The sequence below is a fragment of the Pseudophryne corroboree genome, chromosome 2, assembly GCF_028390025.1.
Source record: "Pseudophryne corroboree isolate aPseCor3 chromosome 2, aPseCor3.hap2, whole genome shotgun sequence".
NCBI lineage: Eukaryota > Metazoa > Chordata > Amphibia > Anura > Myobatrachidae > Pseudophryne > Pseudophryne corroboree.
In genome coordinates, this window is record NC_086445.1 from 577,297,327 (window position 1) to 577,318,982 (window position 21,656).

At 48.2% G+C, this 21,656-nt stretch overlaps 2 protein-coding genes across 4 annotated transcripts in view; one reads left to right on the forward strand and one right to left on the reverse strand.

The window, feature by feature from the left end:
- LOC135036672 (protein argonaute-3) overlaps positions 1 to 21,656 on the forward strand; it is a 239,215-nt gene that overhangs the window by 171,825 nt on the left and 45,734 nt on the right. For 2 of the 3 annotated variants that reach the window (XM_063954469.1, XM_063954471.1), the window contains 2 exons: positions 9,397 to 9,591; positions 10,159 to 10,296. In XM_063954469.1, coding sequence (XP_063810539.1) covers positions 9,397 to 9,591; positions 10,159 to 10,296 — 333 coding nt within the window. The remainder of the gene's footprint in view (positions 1 to 9,396; positions 9,592 to 10,158; positions 10,297 to 21,656) is intronic. The other variant, XM_063954470.1, reaches the window with a different exon arrangement.
- Positions 16,234 to 17,629, reverse strand: LOC135050987 (uncharacterized). The gene is made up of 2 exons (XM_063957198.1): positions 17,222 to 17,629; positions 16,234 to 17,142 (listed from the first exon to the last, which is right to left on the reverse strand). Exons 1-2 carry the CDS (start codon positions 17,627 to 17,629, stop codon positions 16,564 to 16,566), a joined length of 987 nt encoding a protein of 328 aa, XP_063813268.1. The 3' UTR covers positions 16,234 to 16,563.

The window sequence follows — 21,656 nt, forward strand, 5'->3', positions numbered from 1 at the left end:
AAAGAGGTTCAAGCTCGTTTCCTGGAACGTGGGTATACCCATAAAACACTTTCCCACTGTATGTCTAGGGCACAAAACATTTTTGCAGGGACACACCCCAGGAATAAGGATAGACTAGACAATCGTTTAGTCTTCGCGACCCGTTATGATAACCATTCTGGGCATCTCAAAAAGGTACTCAAGAAACATTGGCCAATTGTGAATACTGATCTAACATTACCTTTCACACGCATGGATCCACCTATGTTGGCTTACCGTCGAGGCCCTAATCTCAAGCAAATGCTTATGAGACCTGTACTATACCCTAATGCACCTATGTCTACTGCCCAGTTGTTACAACAAAAACCAGGTTGTTTCTCCTGTGGGAGCTGCACAACGTGTCGTTCTATGATGGTAGGACCAACGTTCACTCACCCACATACTGGCTCCACCATTAAACTCAAATATCATCTACATTGTAGATTAGATTTTGTCATCTATATCTTAAAATGTCCATGTGGACTATTTTACGTTGGGTTAACCAGTCGTAACTTCAGGGATAGAATGGCGAACCATCGCTCATCTATACATGTCGCATTGAGTAGTGGTAAATCTGATAAACCGGTGGCTCGTCATTTCATTGAAGCTCGCCACCAAGTGGCGAGTCTCAAATGCAAAATTATAGACTGGGTACCCCCGATGACCACGGGTGGAGATAGAACCAAGAGGTTGAAACAAAGGGAGTGTTTTTGGATCAATCACCTTGACACGGTATCCCCGCGAGGACTTAACGAATGTAACCCCTATGGGGTATTCTTATAGAGAGTTGCTGGAATACTTACCCTTTTGTGTGATTTGTGTATACCAGTGATCAGGAGATGTTTTTGTGAATCCATGCTGTGATCTTCCTGCATGTAGGTCTTTATATATTCATCTATATATACACTTTTGTTTGTAGGTCTTTATTATATATTTTTTATTTATTTTCATTTATATTCATGTATATATATTTATATATGTATTGTTAAAAACTTTTTTATAAGTAGGTTTTTTGAATATGAATCTGTTTTTCTGTTTTTTGTTTTTGATGTCCCACGTGTGTGTTTCTATGTATTAGCCCATCCTCTCAGGTCCCTGATGGCTAGAAATTAAACCATCTAATTCAATAAAAATAAAAATAAAAATAAAAATATTTAAGATTCACATATTACACATACACCCAGCTGTTACACATTAGAGACACGTATGCCACTCTTTGAACATTTGATTAAGCAGGCTCTAATCCCTGACTGCTGTGACGCATCTGGGAAATGCCAATCTGGTTTGGTTTGGAGTTTAGAACAGATCATGTGGGGTTAACACAGAGAATTCAGGTGATCTAGACCAGCCCTAACTTCACTCCCTCCGTTGACTAGTGAATATGTGAGCTTCTGCGGCCGCAGCGTCAGTCTGTGACATGACGCGCGTCTACTTCCGGTATGTGGAACGCACCACTTCCGGGAGTTGGAACGCAAGACGCGGCGAGTAATTTTCACACCCGAGTCTTAGCATCTTGAGCACCACGCGTGCAAGCACTAGTTGTGAATGAACGGCCTGATATGGGAGCCAGTGTACATTTAATTACATCAATTATTAAACTCGAAAAGTGCCCTTTTGTGTGAGGCGTTTTTTCAGTCCTTGCGGATCTACTTCCGGTCTGGGAGTATATAAACCCCCGGGGCATGGATGTCCACAGCATGTCTCCTGGGAACACATGGCTGATAGTGACTCCTGGTAAGCACCCTTTTTTTTTGAGCAACTTGTGCCTTGTTACTTGCTTTATATAGTGAGCACTGTATTGATATATATCATTCTGAACAGGCTGGACTAATTAGCACATAGGAACAATTGAGAACCCAGGATACGGCACACTGGGATTGTGATCTCAATAGGTAAAAGCCTGTCCAGAGAGCTAATGTTTATTTATGACAATAGAAAACCAATGGGAGGACTAACAGTTTTTTGTTGTTCCCAGTTGCTATGGGATCATTTATGTTGTTGATAGTCTGCTGGATGTACACACGGCTGCTGCTGAGCTCATGAGTAAGTGATGAGGCTTAGACCTTTCTCATAGTATATATACCCCCCACACCTGAGGGTGCATTGGTAAAATTAGGCACATTATGCGTCTAAAGGATTAAGGTGTCTTTTTCTTCTTTCTATTCTGGGTGATGAGTGGCACCTGTGTTGGTGGTGTGTAATATTTTTAAACATTATCTGACACTAAGTACATTCTTTTTAAAACTATACAGTCACTATATGAATGGGGCATTGATTCCCAGTCTATAGAGATTTTCTGCCATCGCATATGGGGCCTGGGAGGCTGAGTCTTTTCTCATTTTGTATTTTTATAGGCATTTTCTAATGATTGTATAAGCTGAGAACAAATGATTTCGTATTGCCTTTCTTGAAAAAGATCCTGTGGAAGGATCGAAACGTCGATTGTCTGAGGCTACAATAAAGAATATTATCATTGAAGAAGCGTTGTATCAGTGAGAGTGCGCCCGCCACTTATGTGGACTTCGATATATATATATATATATATATATATATATATATATATATATAAAACTCCACAGAATATACTATTTGGTATTTTTTACTGTGTGTTTCAGTCACCTCATACCGCTTAAATCCTCTGTTTGTGCCCTGTATTTACTGTCACATAACGGAGGGGGTTATTTGCAGGTATTGTGTTGTTTGGCTATATTGTACTATCAAGCTCTAAGTCTACATTCCCTGTAATGTCTGCCACACAGGGCGGGAAATCCGCGGACGCTTCTGCATCCTGCAGTACTGCCACCATGGATTTACCTGAGGGTGAAGTGATAGCTGCTGGTTCAGGCACTTGGTGCCATACACCTCCCAGTCAACCCACAGCACCTGTGGCCAATCAGGACCCACCTTGGGCAGCATTCTCAAGTATGCTGAATACACTTGTAACACGTCGTACGCCCCCTGTGGGACCTCCTGAGTCATTACAGCCACATATTGTCCCTATAGTTAATCCGCCCTCTGCGGACACACTGTCTACACAGTTACAACAATTGAATCAATCTTTGGTTAGACACAAGTCTACCCCACACCCCTCTGGAGCCAAGGGGTCATATAAGCGGGCCATTTCTTCCTCACAATCCACTAATATTTTGGATAATTCTTCCGATGAGGATGGGGAATATACTGATCCGTCAGACACTGATACAGTTGCTTCTGATGAGGAATGTACAACCCAGGTTGATGTTCCTGACCTAGTGGAGGCGATTAAACTGATTCTACAAATAGATGATGCGATCGAGCCTACTACTACATCTAAGAAAACTGATAAATTCAAACGTCAGAAGGTTACTAAAGTAGTCTTACCACATTCTGACCATTAAATTGACATACGTCAGGAATCCTGGTCATCTCCAGGAAAACAGTTTTCCCTGTCTAAAAAGATGCTAGCTCGTTATCCTATCCCTGCGGAGTTGAGTAACAAGTGGGAAACTCCACCTCCGGTGGACTCTCATGATGCACGTCTTGTGGTGTCATCTACTCTGCCAGTCACCACAGTCACCTCACTGAAGGAACCAACGGATAAGCATGTGGAGGGTTGCCTGACGTCTATTTACTCTCTTACTGGTGCTGTACATAGACCCAGTATGGCAGCCTCCTGGGCTGCGAAGGGAATTGAAGCATGGGTTCAGGCAATTGAGGATGAGCTACCTCAGGATTTTTCTGACACTGCCAGACAAAATCTGTCTTATATTACCAGCGCCTCCCACTATATTCAGGAGGCAGCCTCTGATGCAGGTGTAATGGCGGCAAAGGTGTCTACTACGTCTATCCTGGCTCGCCGAATTCTGAGGTTGAGGTCCTGGAAGGAAAACCTGGATTCCAAAAAGACCTTGGAGGTACTACTTTTTAAGGGAGACATCCTATTTGGGGAGGATCTGAATAAGATTGTGACTGACTTGGCGACTGCCAAGACTGCGTTTCTCCCAAGTACTAATCCTTCTGCTCCAAAGGCTTAAGAGTAGCACTTTTTGTTCCTTTCGACCTCCAGGATAAGCTAAACGTCCAGCGTACCCAAGACAGGCTCGTGCTTCCAAAACCTCCAAGCCCAAATCTAAACAATCCTGGGCCGCCCGTCACCCTGCTTCCAAACAAAACAAGCCTACTGCATGACTGGTCCGGCCTCCCCCTGGGGGACTCCAGGGTAGGAGGCCGACTTCTGCAGTTCGCCCAGGCCTGGTTAACGACCACTTTGGACGCCTGGGTGCGGGAAGTTGTCTGTCACGGGTACGCAATTTCTTTCAAGAGACGTCTTCCTCGCCAGTTCTGTGCGACGGTTATCCCTTCGGATCCGTTAAATGCGCAAGCTCTATACTTGGTTGAACTATCCCTCCTGGACACAGGAGTGGTAGTGCCAGTACCTCTTCCGGCCCATACTCAACCTCAAATCATTGAACAAATTTGTGAGTATCCAAATTCCGTATTGAAACTCTGTGCTCCATTGTGCTGGCCAATGAACCCGAAAACTATATGGTATCCCTAGACATACAGGATGCTTACCTGCACATACCTATTGCTGTCACATCAGCAATATCTGCGGATTGCTATTGGCAACCTACATTATCAATTCCGGGCCTTGCCTTTTGAATTGACCACGGCCCCTCGGATATTCACCAAGGTCATGGCCTTAATGACGGCCCTTCTCTGCCGTCAGGGAATCTGGATCCTGCCGTATCTGGACGACTTGCTAATCCTGGCAAACTCCCAAGAGGTCCTCCGCAGTCATTGGAACTGATGGTCCAATTTCTGCAAGCCCACGGGTGGCTCATCAACTGGAAAAAGTCCTCACTGGTCCCTGCTCGGAGCATGGTGCACCTGGGGGCACTGCTGGACACACACAGCCAAAGATTGTTTTTGTCTCCAGAGAAAGTCCTGAAACTTCAGGACAGGATCAGATATTTTCTCTCTCGCCCAAGAGTGTCGATTCACTCGGCGATGCAAGTACTGGGCCTCATGGTGTCGGCTTTCAATATGGTAGAGTACGCTCAATTTCATTCACGCGCTCTGCAGAGGTTAATCCTTTCTAAGTGGGATGGCCTGCCTCATCGGATCAGGTCTCAAATGATCTCCTTGACTCCGGAGGTTCGTCTGTCACTGAGCTAGTGGCTACAGAACCAACAGTTGAGCAGGGTACGTCCCTTCTGAATCTCCAACTGGGTGTCCTGACAACGGATGCCAGTCTGCGGGGTTGGAGCGCGGGGTTGGAGCAACACTCTCTCCAGGGTCGATGGACCAGGCAGGAATCTCTCCTCCCGATAAAGATTCTGGAATTGCAGGCAGTGTTCAATGCGTTGACACTGGCACTGCCTCTGGTACAGAACAGACCTGTTCAAGTACAATCAGACAACGCCACCACGGTGGTGTACATAAATCATCAAGGCGGCACTCGAAGCCGCATGGCACTGCGGGAAGTATCGAAAAATCCTACGTTGTGCGGAACGCCATCTGCCAGCAATATAGTCAGTGTTCATTTCCTGAAGTCCTCAACTTAGAAGCGGATTTCCTCAGTCATCAGGACGTTCATAACGGAGAGTGGAGTCTTCATCCGGAAGTCTTTCAACTCCTAGTGGACAAGTGGGGCCTACCAGATGTAGACCTGATGCATCTTGACACAATCACAAGGTTCCGGTCTTCGGATCAAGGACAAGGGATCCTCAAGCAGCGTTCGTGGACACACTGGCAATCCCACGGAACTTTCGGCTGCCATACGTTTTCCCTCCAGTGTCACTCCTGCCCAGGGTACTACGGGAGTTCAAGCAAGAAAGAGGAATGCTACTTCTAGTCGCTCCAGCGTGGACCAGACGGCATTGGTTCTCGGACCTGCAGAGTCTATCGATAGAGCGTCCTCTTCTGCTTCCTCAATGCCCAGACCTCCTCATTCAGGGCCCTAGTGTCTATCCGGACCTGGCCAGACTGGCATTGACGGCGTGGCTCTTGAAGCTTCACTCCTGAGGGACAAGGGATTCTCTGAGGCGGTTATTCAGACTATGTTGAAGGCCCGCAAACCGGCTTCTGCACGGATTTATTACAGGGTCTTGAACTCTTACTGCACATGGTGTGCTGCTAAGAATTATGATGCCCATTCGTTCAGAACTTCTAGGCTTTTGGCTTTTCTGCAACAAGGCCTAGAGTTAAGCCTTCATCTGGCATCCCTCAAGGTTCATATATCTGCCTTTTCGGTGTGGTTTCAGAGGAAAATTGCATCTATTTTTGACGTTCATACTTTCACTCAGGGTGTTTTACGGATTCAGCCTCCCTATGTCCCTCCTGTGGCTCCATGGGATCTGTCTGTTGTCCTACAACAGACAGATGCCCTACAAGAGTCTCCCTTTGAACCTCTTGAGTCTGTAAATCTTAAATGTCTTACACTTAAGGTCGTGTTTTTACTGGCTATTGCCTCTGCTAGCAGGGTGTCGGACTTAGGCGCTTTGTCCTGTCGTCCACCCTTTCTGATTTTTCACTGTGACCGAGCTGTTCTTCTAACTCGCCCTGGCTATCTACCTAAGTTGGTAGGTATCATCTTTTCATCTTAACCAAGAAATTGTGTATCCGGCCTTTGGGGGTCATTCCGAGTTGATCGCTAGCTGCCGTTCGCAGCGATCAGGCTAAAAATCGGCATTTCTGCGATTGCGTATGGGCCGCAATGCGCACCCGTGTCGTACGGGTACAAAGCCCGTTGTGGTTGTGCACAAGTTGTAGCAAAGTTTTCAGTCGCACTGACGGCCGCAGAAAGATTGACGGGAAGGGGGCGTTTCTGGGTGTCAACTGACCGTTTTCAGGGAGTGTTTGTAAAAATGCAGGTGTGTCTGAAAAAACGCAGGCATGGCTGGGCGTTCGCTGGGCGGGTGTATGACGTCAAATCCGGACACGAATAGGCTGAAGTGATCGCAAGCGCTGAGTAGGTTCAGAGCTACTCTGAAACTTGACAAACTTTTTTTGTAGAGCTCGACTGCACAAGCGTTCGCACTTCTGCTAAGCTAAAATACACTCCCCAGTGGGCGGCGGCATAGCGTTTGCACGGCTGCTAAAACTAGCTAGCAAGCGATCAACTCAGAATGACCCCCTATATCTCTTCTGGTTTGTCCTCCAAAGAGCGGTCTTTTGATGTGATGCAGGCTCTCCATATTTACGTAGAGAGGACTGCCTCCCTCAGGAGGTCAGATACCCTCTTTGTACTTTTTGTTTTTCACAAACGTGGCTGGCCTGCGAATAAGCAAATTTTGGCCAGATGGATCAGATTGGTGATTGCACAAGCTTATGCGCAGGCTGGACTCCCAGCTCCTGGTGCTATTAAAGCCATTCTACTTGGTCTGTTGGACCTTCTTGGGCGGCCTGCCGAGGCGCGTCCGCTGAACAATTGTGCAAGGTGGCTACGTGGTCCTCAGTGAACACGTTCATCATGTTCTATGCCTTTGATACTTCCGCCTCCCAGGATGCTTCCTTTGGACGCCGGGTTCTTGTGCCCGCTATGGTGCGTCTCCTCCCATGAGGAGCTGCTTTAGGACATCCCCGATTGTATTCCGTGTGGAATCCCAGTGTACCCCGCTGCAGAAAAGGAGATTTATGGTAGACTTACCATAGTTAAATCTCTTTCTGCAAGGTACAATGGATTCCACAGGGCACCCACCTTGACGCACTTAGCTTCTTTGGGTTTGTATGGCATTAGCCGCTGGTCCCTTCTCCTGTCGTGAGAATGTGGTTCTATGTGACTAACCTCTACCATCTCTGCTACTGCATTGGACTGGTTAACGAAACTGAGCTCAAGTGCCTAGAGGCGGGGTTATAGAGGAGGCGGTGCAATGCATCCTGGGAACAGTCAAAGCTTTAGCCCGTTGGTGCCTCGGATCAAGATCCAACACTAACCTTACCCCCCCCCCCCCCCCCCCCCCCCCATCCCTCAATGTATTCCCTGTGGAATCCAGTGTATCTCGCAGAAAGAGATTTAACCATGGTAACTCTACCATAAATCTCCTTTTTTGTGTACAAATTTGTTCAGAATTCACTAATACATCTAATTATGATTAATTTGTCACTGCAGTGAGTGTATCAGTCATATGTACAGTACTGGTCAGTCGGGGAGGTTTACTATAGCAGCACTTAACATTACACTATGGTGGTCATTCTGAGTTGATCGCTAGCAGTTTGTAGCAGCCGTGCAAACGCTATGCTGCCGCCCACTGGGAGTGTATTTTCGCTTAGCAGAAGTGCGAACGAAAGGATCGCAGAGCGGCTACCAATTCTTTTTGTGCAGTTTCAGAGTAGCTCAAAATCTACTTAGCGCTTGCAATCACTTCAGACTGTTCAGTTCCTGTTTTGACATCAAACACGCCCTGCGTTCGCCCAGCCACGCCTGCACTTTCTTCTACCACGCCTGCGTTTTTCCGAACACTCCCTGAAAATGGTCAGTTGCCACCCAGAAACGTCCACTTAATGTCAATCACTCTGGGGCCACCAGTGCGACTGAAATGCTTCGCTAGACCCTGTGCAAAACGACATCATTCGTTGTGGTCATACGACGCGCGTGCGCATTGTGCCGCATATACATGCGCAGAACTGCCGTTTTTTAGCTTGATTGCTGTGCTGCGAACAAATGCAGCTAGCGATCAACTCTGAATGACCACCAATAGCTCTTCTTGCTTCAACTGTTATCTAGGTGCAGCAGTAAGCAATATTGGCAAGATGTATGAACATCTTGGCCGCCAAAGTGGGGGAGAGTAAACAACCCCCTCTAGCGATCCGCGCAACATCCCTAGTGGTTGATGCCCTGTGTCCTAGCCGCTGGCCAGCCCCACTGTGCATGCACGAGATCTCGCAAACCTTGCAAGATCTCGTGTGCAACCCAGACCCCCACAGAAGCTGCCACTGGTTAATACACTTACCGGTAGGTAATCCTCACCAATATGTGAAAAAAATACTGATGTGCTGCCTAAGTGCACTTACCGCATTTTTTAATGACATCCGAATGATTTTCCGTGACCTACAATAGTATGGTGATGGTGAAATCATTAGATGTTTGTAGATATTGCAGAGAAAAGTGATTTTTCTCTGTTATCTGCTCTCATACATACCAAGGTTCTATAAAGTGTCAAACAGTGTTGGTTATAGCACATTTGGCACTTATAAGTGTATTAGACTCTTGTAAGGTTCCTGGGTGTGAGATTGAGTGGTGTAAGTATTGGAGTATTTGGAATCTTATGTCCCTGAAATGACAGGAGAACATGTCCGCCCGCACAGATCTCACATATGCCATGGACTGGATCTGTTGACTTTATTTGTAAAGTTTTAACCATCTGTAAGATATTTGACTCTTGGTATGTGCATTAGGTTGTAGGCAGTATGGATGCCCACCCGAGCCGCTACTGTGCAACAGTGAGGGTGCAGCGTCCTCGGCAGGAGATTATTCATGACCTAGCTTCCATGGTCCGGGAGCTTCTCATCCAGTTCTACAAATCAACACGCTTCAAACCCACTCGAATCATCTTCTACCGAGATGGGGTCTCAGAAGGACAGTTTAGACAGGTTAGTCTAGTTGACGTTTGGTTTCCTCTGTGGACATGGATTGCAGAAGAATTCTTTGCACACACAGATTATTTGTTTTTTTACGTGAACACCTACAGTTGCGTGTATATCATCATGGTTTTATTAATTTTTACGCCAGACTATTGTAATTTTTCACCATTATAAGTGCAGGTATGAGGATCAACCCACATATTGAGGTCTAACGTTTTACATGGGAATTGAAGCATGTATACAATAAGTATAGGAATGCGGTTAATAAAAGAAAAAAGGGAAAAAGATTGTCTCTTTGTTGGCGCACAGAAGATAATTAAAAATTAACCTTTAATAAATCTATTAAAATTGTCTAAATCCGAAATGAGACAGTACAATACCACCCATCGGCCAATCATACCGAATCCTAAGTATATGCTCAATAAAGGCTCCAGTTTTCTGAAGTCTGCTCTATTTTGAGCTTAGTCCATCCGGCCAAAATTGTGCTGTCTGCTGTCTCTTCCACTCAAATTGCCCTCCCAGATAAGTTACATTGTGAAACATTAATTATAAACTTGATTGTTTTGTGTGTTTAAGCAGGTATTATATTATGAGCTGCTAGCAATCAGAGAAGCCTGTATTAGTCTGGAGAAAGACTACCAGCCTGGAATCACCTATATTGTAGTGCAGAAAAGACATCACACAAGGTTGTTCTGTGCGGATCGAACTGAAAGGGTACATATGACATGTTATACATTTCTAAAGTCTGTGCTGTTATATACAAGGACTGAAATGGTGGGACCCAAAAAGCAGAACAAATAAGCGCCATATTATTATTTTCTCTGACGTCCTAGTGGATGCTGGGAACTCCGTAAGGACCATGGGGAATAGACGGGCTCCGCAGGAGACTGGGCACTCAAAAAAAAGATTAGGTACTATCTGGTGTGCACTGGCTCCTCCCTCTTTGCCCCTCCTCCAGACCTCAGTTAGAATCTGTGCCCGGCCAGAGCTGGGTGCTCCTAGTGGGCTCTCCTGAGCTTACTAGAAAAGAAAGTATTTTTAGTTTTTTTATTTTCAGTGAGTTTCTACTGTCAACAGACTCACTGCTACGTGGGACTAAGGGGAAAGAAGCAAACCTACCTGCTTGCAGCTAGCTTGTGCTTCTTAGGCTACTGGACAACCATTAGCTCCAGAGGGTTCGAACACAGGCACCTGTCCTCGATCATCCGTTCCCGGAGCCGCGCCGCCGTCCCCCTCGCAGAGCCAGAAGAACAGAAGCTGGAAGACGTCAAAATCGGCGGCTGAAGACTCCTGTCTTCATTAAGGTAGCGCACAGCACCGCAGCTGTGCGCCATTGCTCCCAGCACACTTACACACTCCGGTCACTGTAGGGTGCAGGGCGCTGGGGGGGGGGGGGTCGCCCTGGGCTGCAATTGAGATACCTTTGGCACAAAATCATACATATATACAGTCTAGCACTGTATATATGTAAAAACCCCCGCCATTATTATACACTGAAAGCGGGACAGAAGCCCGCCACTGAGGGGGCGGGGCTTTCTTCCTCAGCACACCAGCGCCATTTTCCCTTCACAGCTCTGCTGGAAGCACGCTCCCCAGGCTCTCCCCTGCAGTATCCTGGTACAAGACGGGTTAAAAAGAGAGGGGGGGCACATAAATTTAGGCGCAAATCGATACAGACAAGCAGCTATTGGGAAAATCACTTATTAGCAGTGTAAATCCCTGTGTTATATAGCGCTGTGGTGTGTGCTGGCATACTCTCTCTTTGTCTCCCCAAAGGACTTTGTGGGGTCCTGTCCTCAGTCTTAGCATTCCCTGTGTGTGTGCGGTGTGTCGGTACGGCTGTGTCGACATGCTTGATGAGGAAGGTTACGTGGAGGCGGAGCAAGGGCAGATAAGTGTGGTATCGCCCCCGTCGGGGCCGACACCAGATTGGATGGATATGTGGAAGGTCTTAAATGACAATGTAAACTCCTTACATAAAAGGTTTGATGACGCTGCAGCCTTGGGACAGCCGGGGTCTCAGCCCGCCCCTGCCCAGGCGACTCAGAAACCGTCTGGGGCTCAAACGCCTTCTAGCTCAGATGGTTGACACTGATGCCGACACGGAGTCCGACTCCAGTGTCGACGATGATGAGGCTCATTTACAGTCTAAAATGACTAAGGCCATCCGATACATGATTATTGCAATGAAAGATGTATTACACATTTCTGAGAGTAACCCGGTTAATACCAAAAGGGTTTATATGTTTGGGGAGAAAAAGCAGCCAGTGACTTTTCTCCCATCTGATGAATTAAATGAATTGTGTGAAGAAGCGTGGAGTTCCCCTGATAAGAAACTAGTGATTTCTAAGAGGTTACTGATGGCGTACCCTTTCCCGCCAACGGACAGGTTACGTTGGGAAACATCCCCTAGGGTGGACAAGGCCCTGACACGCTTATCTAAAAAGGTGGCCCTGCCGTCTCAGGATACGGCCGCCCTATAGGAGCCTGCGGATAGAAAGCAGGAAGCTATCCTGAAGTCAGTGTATACACACTCTGGTACTCTACTGAGACCTGCTATTGCTTCAGCCTGGATGTGTAGTGCTGTAGCAGCGTGGACAGATACTCTGTTAGACGACATAGATTCCCTCGACAGAGATACTGTTTTGCTAACCCTGGGCCATATCAAAGACGTCGTCTTATATATGCGAGATGCTCAGAGGGACATTTGCCTGCTTGGATCTAGAATTAATGCTATGTCCATTTCTGCCAGGAGGGTCTTATGGACTCGGCAATGGACAGGAGATGCTGATTCTAAAAAAACACATGGAGGTTTAGCCTTATAAGGGTGAGGAATTGTTTGGGGACGGTCTGTCGGACCTCGTGTCTACAGCGACAGCTGGAAAGTCCACTTTCTTGCCTCAGGTTTCCTCACAGCCTAAGAAAGCACCGTATTATCAAATGCAGTCCTTTCGTTCCCAAAAAGGCAAGAGGGTCAGGGGTGCATCCTTTCTTGCCAGAGGCAGGGGTAGAGGTAAAAAGCTGCACCATGCAGCCAGTTCCCAGGAACAAAAGTCCTCCCCTGCTTCCACTAAGTCCACCGCATGACGTTGGGGCTCCACAGGCGGAGCCAGGTGCGGTGGGGGCGCGTCTCCGAAACTTCAGCAGCCAGTGGGTTCGCTCACAGATGGATCTCTGGGCTATACAAATTGTATCTCAGGGATACAAACTGGAATTCGAAGCGACTCCCCCCCGCCGTTACCTCAAATCAGCCTTGCCAGCTTCCCCCATGGAAAGGGAGGTAGTGCTGGCGGCAATTCACAAGCTGTACCTCCAGCAAGTGATTGTCAGGGTTCCCCTCCTTCAACAGGGAAGGGGTTACTATTCCACAATGTTTGTGGTACCGAAACCGGACCCATTCTGAATTTAAAGTCCTTGAACACTTATATAAAGAAATTCAAGTTCAAAATGGAATCGCTCAGAGCGGTGATTGCAAGCCTGGAAGAGGGGGATTTTATGGTGTCGCTGGACATCAAAGATGCTTACTTGCATGTCCCCATTTACCCACCTCACCAGGAGTACCTCAGATTTGTGGTACAGGACTGTCATTACCAATTCCAGACGTTGCCGTTTGGCCTGTCCACGGCACCGAGAATATTTACCAAGGTAATGGCCGAAATGATGATACTCCTTCGGCAGAAGGGAGTTATAATTATCCCGTACTTGGACGATCTCCTCATAAAGGCGAGGTCCAGGGAGCAGTTGTTGATCAGCGTAACACTCTCTCGGGAAGTGTTACTACAGCACGGTTGGATTCTAAATGTTCCAAAATCGCAGCTGATTCCTACGACGCGTCTGCTTTTCCTGGGCATGATTCTGGACACAGAACAGAAGAAGGTGTTTCTCCCGGTGGAGAAGGCCCAGGAATTAGCATCTCTGGTCAGGGACCACCTGAAACCAAAACAGGTATCGGTGCATCACTGCACGCGAGTCCTGGGAAAGATGGTGGCTTCATACGAAGCCATTCCCTTCGGCAGGTTCCATGCGAAGTGCTCACCTTCTCGAGGGCCGCAGGTTCGGCATACAGGACTGGGTCCTGGTGACCACGGATGCAAGCCTCCGAGGGTGGGGGGCAGTCACTCAGGGAAGAAACTTCCAAGGGCTGTGGTCAAGTCTGGAGACTTCTCTACACATAAATATACTGGAACTAAGGGCCATTTACAACGCCCTGAGTCAAGCAGAGCCTTTGCTTCAAAACCGGCCAGTGCTGATTCAGTCAGACAACATCACGGCGGTCGCCCATGTAAACCGCCAGGGCGGCACAAGAAACAGGATGGCAATGGCTGAAGCCACAAGGATTCTTCGATGGGCGGAGAATCACGTGCAAGCACTATCAGCAGTGTTCATTCCGGGAGTGGACAACTGGGAAGCAGACTTCCTCAGCAGACACGACCTCCACCCGGGAGAGTGGGGACTTCATCAAGAAGTTTTCCAACTGATTGCAAACCGATGGGAACTGCCACAAACGTTATTGCGCCAGGTCAAGGGACCCTCAGGCGATAGCTGTGGACGCCCTAGTGACACCGTGGGTGTACCAGTCGGTATATGTGTTTCCTCCTCTTCCTCTCATACCAAAGGTGCTGAGAATAGTAAGAAAGAGAGGAATAAGAACAATACTCATTGTTCCGGACTGGCCAAGAAGGACTTGGTTCCCGGAACTGCAAGAAATGCGCACAGAGGACCCATGGCCTCTGCCTCTCAGACAGGACTTGTTGCAACAAGGGCCCTGTCTGTTCCAAGACTTACCGTTGCTGCGTTTGACGGCATGGCGGTTGAACGCCGGATCCTAGCGGAAAAAGGCATTCCAGATGAAGTTATTCCTACGCTGATAATAGCTAGGAAAGATGTGACAGCAAAACATTATCACCGTATATGGCGGAAGTATGTTGCTTGGTGTGAGGCCAGGAAGGCCCCTACGGAGAAATTCCAGCTGGGTCGATTCCTGCACTTCCTACAGTCAGGGGTGACTATGGGCCTGAAATTGGGGTCCATAAAGGTCCAGATTTCGGCCCTCTCCATTTTCTTTCAAAGAGAACTGGCTTCACTGCCTGAGGTTCAGACTTTTGTAAAGGGAGTGCTGCATATCCAGCCCCCTTTTGTGCCACCAGTGGCACCCTGGGATCTTAACGTTGTGTTGGATTCCTGAAATCACAATGGTTTGAGCCACTTAAAACCGTGGAACTAAAATATCTCACGTGGAAAGTGGTCATGCTGTTGGCCTTGGCATCGGCTAGGCGGGTGTCGGAATTGGCGGCTTTGTCATGTAAAAGCCCATATCTGATCTTCCATATGGACAGGGCAGAATTGAGGATTCGTCCCCAATTTCTCCCAAAGGTGGTGTCATCGTTTCATTTGAACCAACCTACTGTGGTGCCTGCGGCTACTAGGGACTTGGGGGACTCCAAGTTGCTGGACGTAGTCAGGGCTTTGAAGATATATGTTTCCAGAACGGCTGGAGTCAGGAAGACTGACTCGCTGTTTATCTTGCATGCACCCAACAAGCTGGTCTCGTCATTACAGCTTTGCCGAGCTGCTACTTGGTCGGGTTCAAACACGTTTGCAAAGTTCTACAAGTTTGATACCCTGGCTGAGGAGGACCTTGTGTTTGCTCATTCGGTGCTGCAGAGTCATCCGCACTCTCCCGCCCGTTTGGGAGCTTTGGTATAATACCATGGTCCTTACGGTGTTCCCAGCATCCACTAGGACTTCAGAGAAAATAAGAATTTACTCACCGGTAATTCTATTTCTCGTAGTCCGTAGTGGATGCTGGGCGCCCATCCCAAGTGCGGACTCTCTGCAATACGTGTATATAGTTATTGCTTAACTAAGGGTTATTGTTATGAGCCATCCGTTTAGTGAGGCTCAGTTGTTGTTCATACTGTTAACTGGGTAAGGTTATCACAAGTTGTACGGTGTGATTGGTGTGGCTGGTTTGAGTCTTAAGGTGTGTACACACGGTGAGATCCTTGCTATGTCCTATTTTTTCTTGAGATTTCCCTTGAACTCCCCGGAGGCCAGATAGGACAGATTTTGACTAACTTTTCTTGAGATCTGTGTTTGTGTGCTTAAGATTTTGGCTTATGTGAGATTTCGGCTTATGTGAGATTTCGGCTTATGTGAGATTTTGACTATCTCATTATAATAGTGGGATGGCATTACAGGGTTGGGGGGAGTGTCTTTTTCGACTGTCAGCCATTTTTAAAACAGTGCATTTCTGCTCTGTGGCTGATTTTTGTTGACATTTTTTTCCAGTGAACCTATGGATTCTACATGGACAAGAGGACCGAGGGGCTGCGTGGGACACTAGGTAAGTATGTGCGAGTGTGTTGGTGTGTGTGTCAATAAACTTTTACCTTCACGGTGTGTGTGTTTTGTCTTTCTTGGGGTATTTCTTTTGTTGTGGAACTATAGGTACCAGCAGGCCTTTTAATTCTCTGCATGCTGGTACTTGTGGTTCTCCAAGTACCAGCATGTGGGGATGCTTGCTGGGACTTGTAGTTTTTACTACCTGCCGATAACACAATATAAACCCCTTTACCTTTTTTAAAAAAAATACACCACACAGTTTGTTTTTTCGTAAAATTTATAAAAATATTAAATGCCAACGCCAACTCTGGCCAGGATTCATAAGCTGTACAATGAGAACGAGTGCCTTTGGACAGGGACTATGCCAACAGAACAGGAAACGGGCATATCCGAGTACAGTAGAGGTAAACAGTGCAATTTTGCCTTGGGTGAAGAACATCATCAAATTTCCAAACAGTCTTGAAGGAACACAAGAAGTGCAGTCTTTACAACGATCCGTAGTCCGGGACAGTGAGGACACAAAACCGACGCTGCAGTACTAATGACCTCAATACAGTTCACTTTGAGCAAGAGCGTAGGATAAGGTCACCAGCAGATTTTTCTAACAAAACTAAAAAACCGGGTCCAAAAAACTAATTATAAATGAAAAAAGCGTGGGTCGCCCAGCACAGAGGACTGTGTACTCTGCATGTCAGAGTACATGCCACTGGACGAGGTGCTAGATTGGGGGGAGGGGCTGGGCTGTGTGGCTCCCGACAGAAAAAAATACGGTTGCTGAGGGGGGTTTACCGGCGCATGCTCCATGGGGGGGTTGTTTGGGAAGGGGGGACGGGACAAATTTGGGTGATACCAAGGGTCAGTTGGCACTATCTCACACGCCGACACCAGTGTTTGGCGCCTGCCACGTGAGACAATCTCATTGACTAACCGTTGGACGAGGAATTTTTGATCATCCGTCATCAGGCGCATTTCCGATGCAATAAAATTGCCAAATTGTTGTTCGGCATCCGGGGGCCTATGCAAAACCTCCTCAGCGCGTTGAAAAAACTGCTGGGAGCCAGAGGGGGTGCTATAGGCTGCAGAAGTGGTCCTCCTTGCCGTGCGCCTCGGTCTTCCTGGGCGCGCCTGTGGGGGTGCCACCGGCTCCGCTACCGTCTCCTCCACTTCTGCCCCTTGGCCTGTGGTAGGCTCCACCTCCAGCTCCGGGGTAGCATCCTGCAATATAAGAAAAACAAAAATTAGGTCTATGTCAAAATTAGTGGGTGGCATATGAAACAAATGTGTGTGTACTTACCAGATCCAGACTCTCCTGGGCCTCCTCTTCGACAAGAACTGGAGACTCTGGATCTAGAGCGTCCCGTGACCTTACCCGCGCCTCTTGCTCTATAATGAACTGAATTTGGTCATAGTACCAGAGCGTCGGTTTATAGACCTCATCAGTCCCGGCTCTGGATCGCTGTGAATCTTGCACCTTCTTGCGTTCCTTCACGAACACTGTTCGGAAATTTGAAATTTTTTTCTTCACCCAATCGACATCAACATCAGAGTTTTTGCCTCTACTGTACTCAATAAGCTGCTGATATGCCCGATTCCGCTTGATTCTGTTGGCATAGTCCGGGCTCCTGACACGCCACAGGCACTCGTTCTGACGGTACAGATCAATGAATCCTGACCAGAATTGGCGGTACTCCGCAGATGACATTGCTGGTTAAAAATAAAATAACACAATTAGCCGACAAAATACAACCGTCACATACAAAAAGCCTAAAAATACTATCTATCTATCTATCTATCTCTATATCTATATCTATATATATCTATATATATCTATCTACCCCAAAAATGCATCCCTTAATGTGTCGCCAGCATCCCCCCGGCAAGGGGGCGTGTCCTCATTATTTAAATGTGCTGGCCTCATTTTAATGGGCGTGCCTCATCTGAAAAAACTACCTCAAACCCCAGTATTTGACCGTGTACCAACAGATCACGCCCACCATAGGGAAATAAAAATTCAACCATCTTAAGCCCCACACAGTAATGCCCCCTGCACCATATTATGCCACACTCCGCAATGCCCTTGATACATGAAATCCCCACATTACGGCAGGCAAGAGTCCGCATTGTACACATTATGGCAGGCAAGAGTCCACATTTTATACATTACTGCAGGCAAGTGTCCCCCTTTTTACACATTATGGCAGGCACGTGTCCCCATTTTATACATCAGGGCAGAATGCCCATTTTATACATTACTGCAGGCAATTGTCCCCATTTTATACATCACGGCAGGCAAGAGTCCACTTTTTACCAGTGGCGTGCGGTGAGGTCAGTGGCAGCCATAATGTTCGACGAATCCTGCCGATGACCCCTAATGCCGCCGAGCCAATGCCCACTACTGCCTATGAGCCAATGCCTGCTGCCACCACCAATGGCTTACGAAGTCGCCCACCATCAACTGACCCAGCCCTCCGCCACTAATTTGCATCTCCAGGCCTGCCTGCTCATCATACTTGTAATATATTGTACATTTTTATAGAGAAAAATAACAATTACTGTATGGGAAGGGAGTGGGAGGACATGAATGCAATTTTGTTGTCCAGGGATTCCATTAACTTAATGGAGAAGGGTCTGAATGTGTTAAAAAAGTACAAAAAAAAAATGCGTGGGGTCCCCCCTCCTAAGTATAACCAGCCTCGGGCTCTTTGAGCCAGTCCTGGTTGTTAAAATACTGGGAAAAAATTGGACAGAGGTTCCCCGTATTTCGACAACCAGCACCGGGCTCTTAGTCCGGGCCTGGTTCCAAAAATACGGGGGACAAAAGATGTAGGGGTCCCCCGTATTTTTAAAACCAGCACCGGGCTCCACTAGCCAGGGACATAATGCCACAGCCGGGGGACACATTTATGGAGGTCCATGCGGCCGTGGCATTACCCCCCCAACTAGTCACCCCTGGCCGGGGTTCCCTGGAGGAGTGGGGACCCCTTAAATCAAGGGGTCACCCCCCCTCCAGGCACCCAAGGACCAGGGGTGAAGCCCGAGGCTGTCCCCCCCATCCGTGGGCGGTGGATGGGAGGTTGATAGTCATGTGTTTAAAGAAGAGAATATTGTCTTTTGTTGTGGAACTACAAGGCCCAGCAAGCCTCCCCCGCTTGCTGGTACTTGGAGAACCTCAAGTACCAGCATGCAAGGAAATAACGGGCTCGCTGGTACCTGTAGCTCTACAACAAAAAAAATACCCAAATAAAAACACAACTCGCACACCGTGACAGTAAAATTTTATTAAAACACACTTACACAGTCACACATACTTACCTACATCCCACGCCGGTCACGTCCACTTGTCCAGTAGAATCCAATAGGGTACCTGTAAAAACGAGAGACAGATTACTTACCTACATCCCACGCCGGTCACGTCCACTTGTCCAGTAGAATCCAATAGGGTAGGGGTACCTGTAAAAAAACAAAAAAAAACTTAACACATCCACAGGAGAGAGAGAGAGAGAGGGAGAGAGACTAACCTGCTGCTGGTGGGGAGAGCCGCATACACTGCAGGGCCATGCCGCTGCTCCTGTCAGTGGGAGGACAGAGCCGGCGGAGGAGTGGGGAGAGCCGCATGTGGGAGAGCCCCCCCAGTGCCAGATACATTGCCCCACAGTCCCAGATACATTGCTCCCCTAGTGCCAGATACGGTGCCCCCACAGTGCCAGATACGGTGCCCCCCCAGTGCCAGATACGGTGCCCCACAGTGCCATAAAAATTGCCCCACAGTGCCAGATACGGTGCCCCTCAGTGCCAGAAAAAAAGCCCCACACTGCCAGATACGGTCCCCCCTAGTGCCAGATACATTGCCCCCCCAGTGCCAGTATACATTGCCCCAGTGCCAGATATGCCCCCCCAGTGCCAGTATACATTGCCCCACGGTGCCAGATATGCCCCTCAGTGCCAGGTTACATTGCCCCACAGTGCCAGATATGCCCCCCCCTAGTGCCAGTATACATTGCCCCAGTGCCAGATATGCCCCGCCAGTGCCAGTATACATTGCCCCACGGTGCCAGATATGCCCCTCAGTGCCAGTATACATTGCCCCACGGTGCCAGATATGCCCCTCAGTGCCAGGTTACATTGCCCCACAGTGCCAGATATGCCCCCCCCTAGTGCCAGTATACATTGCCCCAGTGCCAGATATGCCCCGCCAGTGCCAGTATACATTGCCCCACGGTGCCAGATATGCCCCTCAGTGCCAGGTTACATTGCCCCACAGTGCCAGATATGCCCCCCTAGTGCCAGTATACATTGCCCCACGGTGCCAGATATGCCCCCCCAGTGCCAGTATACATTGCCCCACGGTGCCAGATATGCCCCCCCAGTGCCAGTATACATTGCCCCACGGTGCCAGATATGCCCCTCAGTGCCAGTATACATTGCCCCACGGTGCCAGATATGCCCCCCCAGTGTCAGTATACATTGCCCCACAGTGCCAGATATGTCCCCCTATGGTGCCAGATATGTCCGTCCCCCCCGGTGCCAGATATGTCCGTCCCCCCCGGTGCCAGATATGTCCCCCTATGGTGCCAGGTATATCCCCCCACGGTGCCAGATATGTCCCCCTGCGGTGCCAGATATGTCCCCCTATGGTGCCCCCCCAGTGCTGCCCCCCAACCCCGCTGCTGATATACTTACGTGTCCTTGGATGGTTTTCTCCTCCACGTGCTGCCGCTGCTGCTGCTCCTGAGTCCTTTCTTCCTCCGCGCTGTGTAGAAAATGGACCGGCGGGGAGTGGCCACGTGATGCTGATCGGCATCGCAAGCTCATATCGCGAGGTGCTAGAAACACTTGCGATATGAGCTAGATAGGACACCGATCTAGCAAGGATTGACTTGCCAGCTCGGTCTATCTTTTCTGCCGATGCCGACCGCGCGGGGCCGCGCATCGGCATCGGATAAGGATCGCAAGGTGACTTTCACCTTGCGATCTGCACTATATTTTCTTCCGATTCTGACTATATAGTCAGAATCGGAAGAAAATATCTTACCGTGTGTACACACCTTTACCCTGGATCCAAAATTTCCTTTCCTTGTAATGTCAGCTCTTCCGGGCACAGTTTCCCTAACTGAGGTCTGGAGGAGGGGCATAGAGGGAGGAGCCAGTGCACACCAGATAGTACCTAATCTTTTTTTAGAGTGCCCAGTCTCCTGCGGAGCCCGTCTATTCCCCATGGTCCTTACGGAGTTACCAGCATCCACTACAGACTACGAGAAATAGAATTACCGGTGAGTAAATTCTTATTATTTATTATTACATTTTATTTATAAGGCGCCACATGTGTTTCGCAGTGCCGTACAAAGGACAGTACAGGGAGACAAAACATTGCATTACAGTAAATAAATAACAGAAATAGAGTACAGGTAACAGAGCACCACACGTTCTGAAGACATAATAAAGCTAAGATGTAAGTATTGATGGAGTGATCATCGTACTACTAGAGGCTGGTGGCCATAGATGGAGATGAGCCTTAACTAGCAGGATAAAGATGGTCATTGAGTAGGGGAGAGCTGCGAGTGAAATGTGTCGAGACGAGGGCTTAGATAACAAGAGGAAAGAGGGCCCTGCTCTGAAGAGCTAACAATCTAGTGGGGAGGGGCGACAGACAGATGACAAGAGGTGCAGGCAAGTGGGAGGTAGCCAGATGGCAGTATGCAAGCAAAGCTGAGGTGTTCACGGCATGAGGC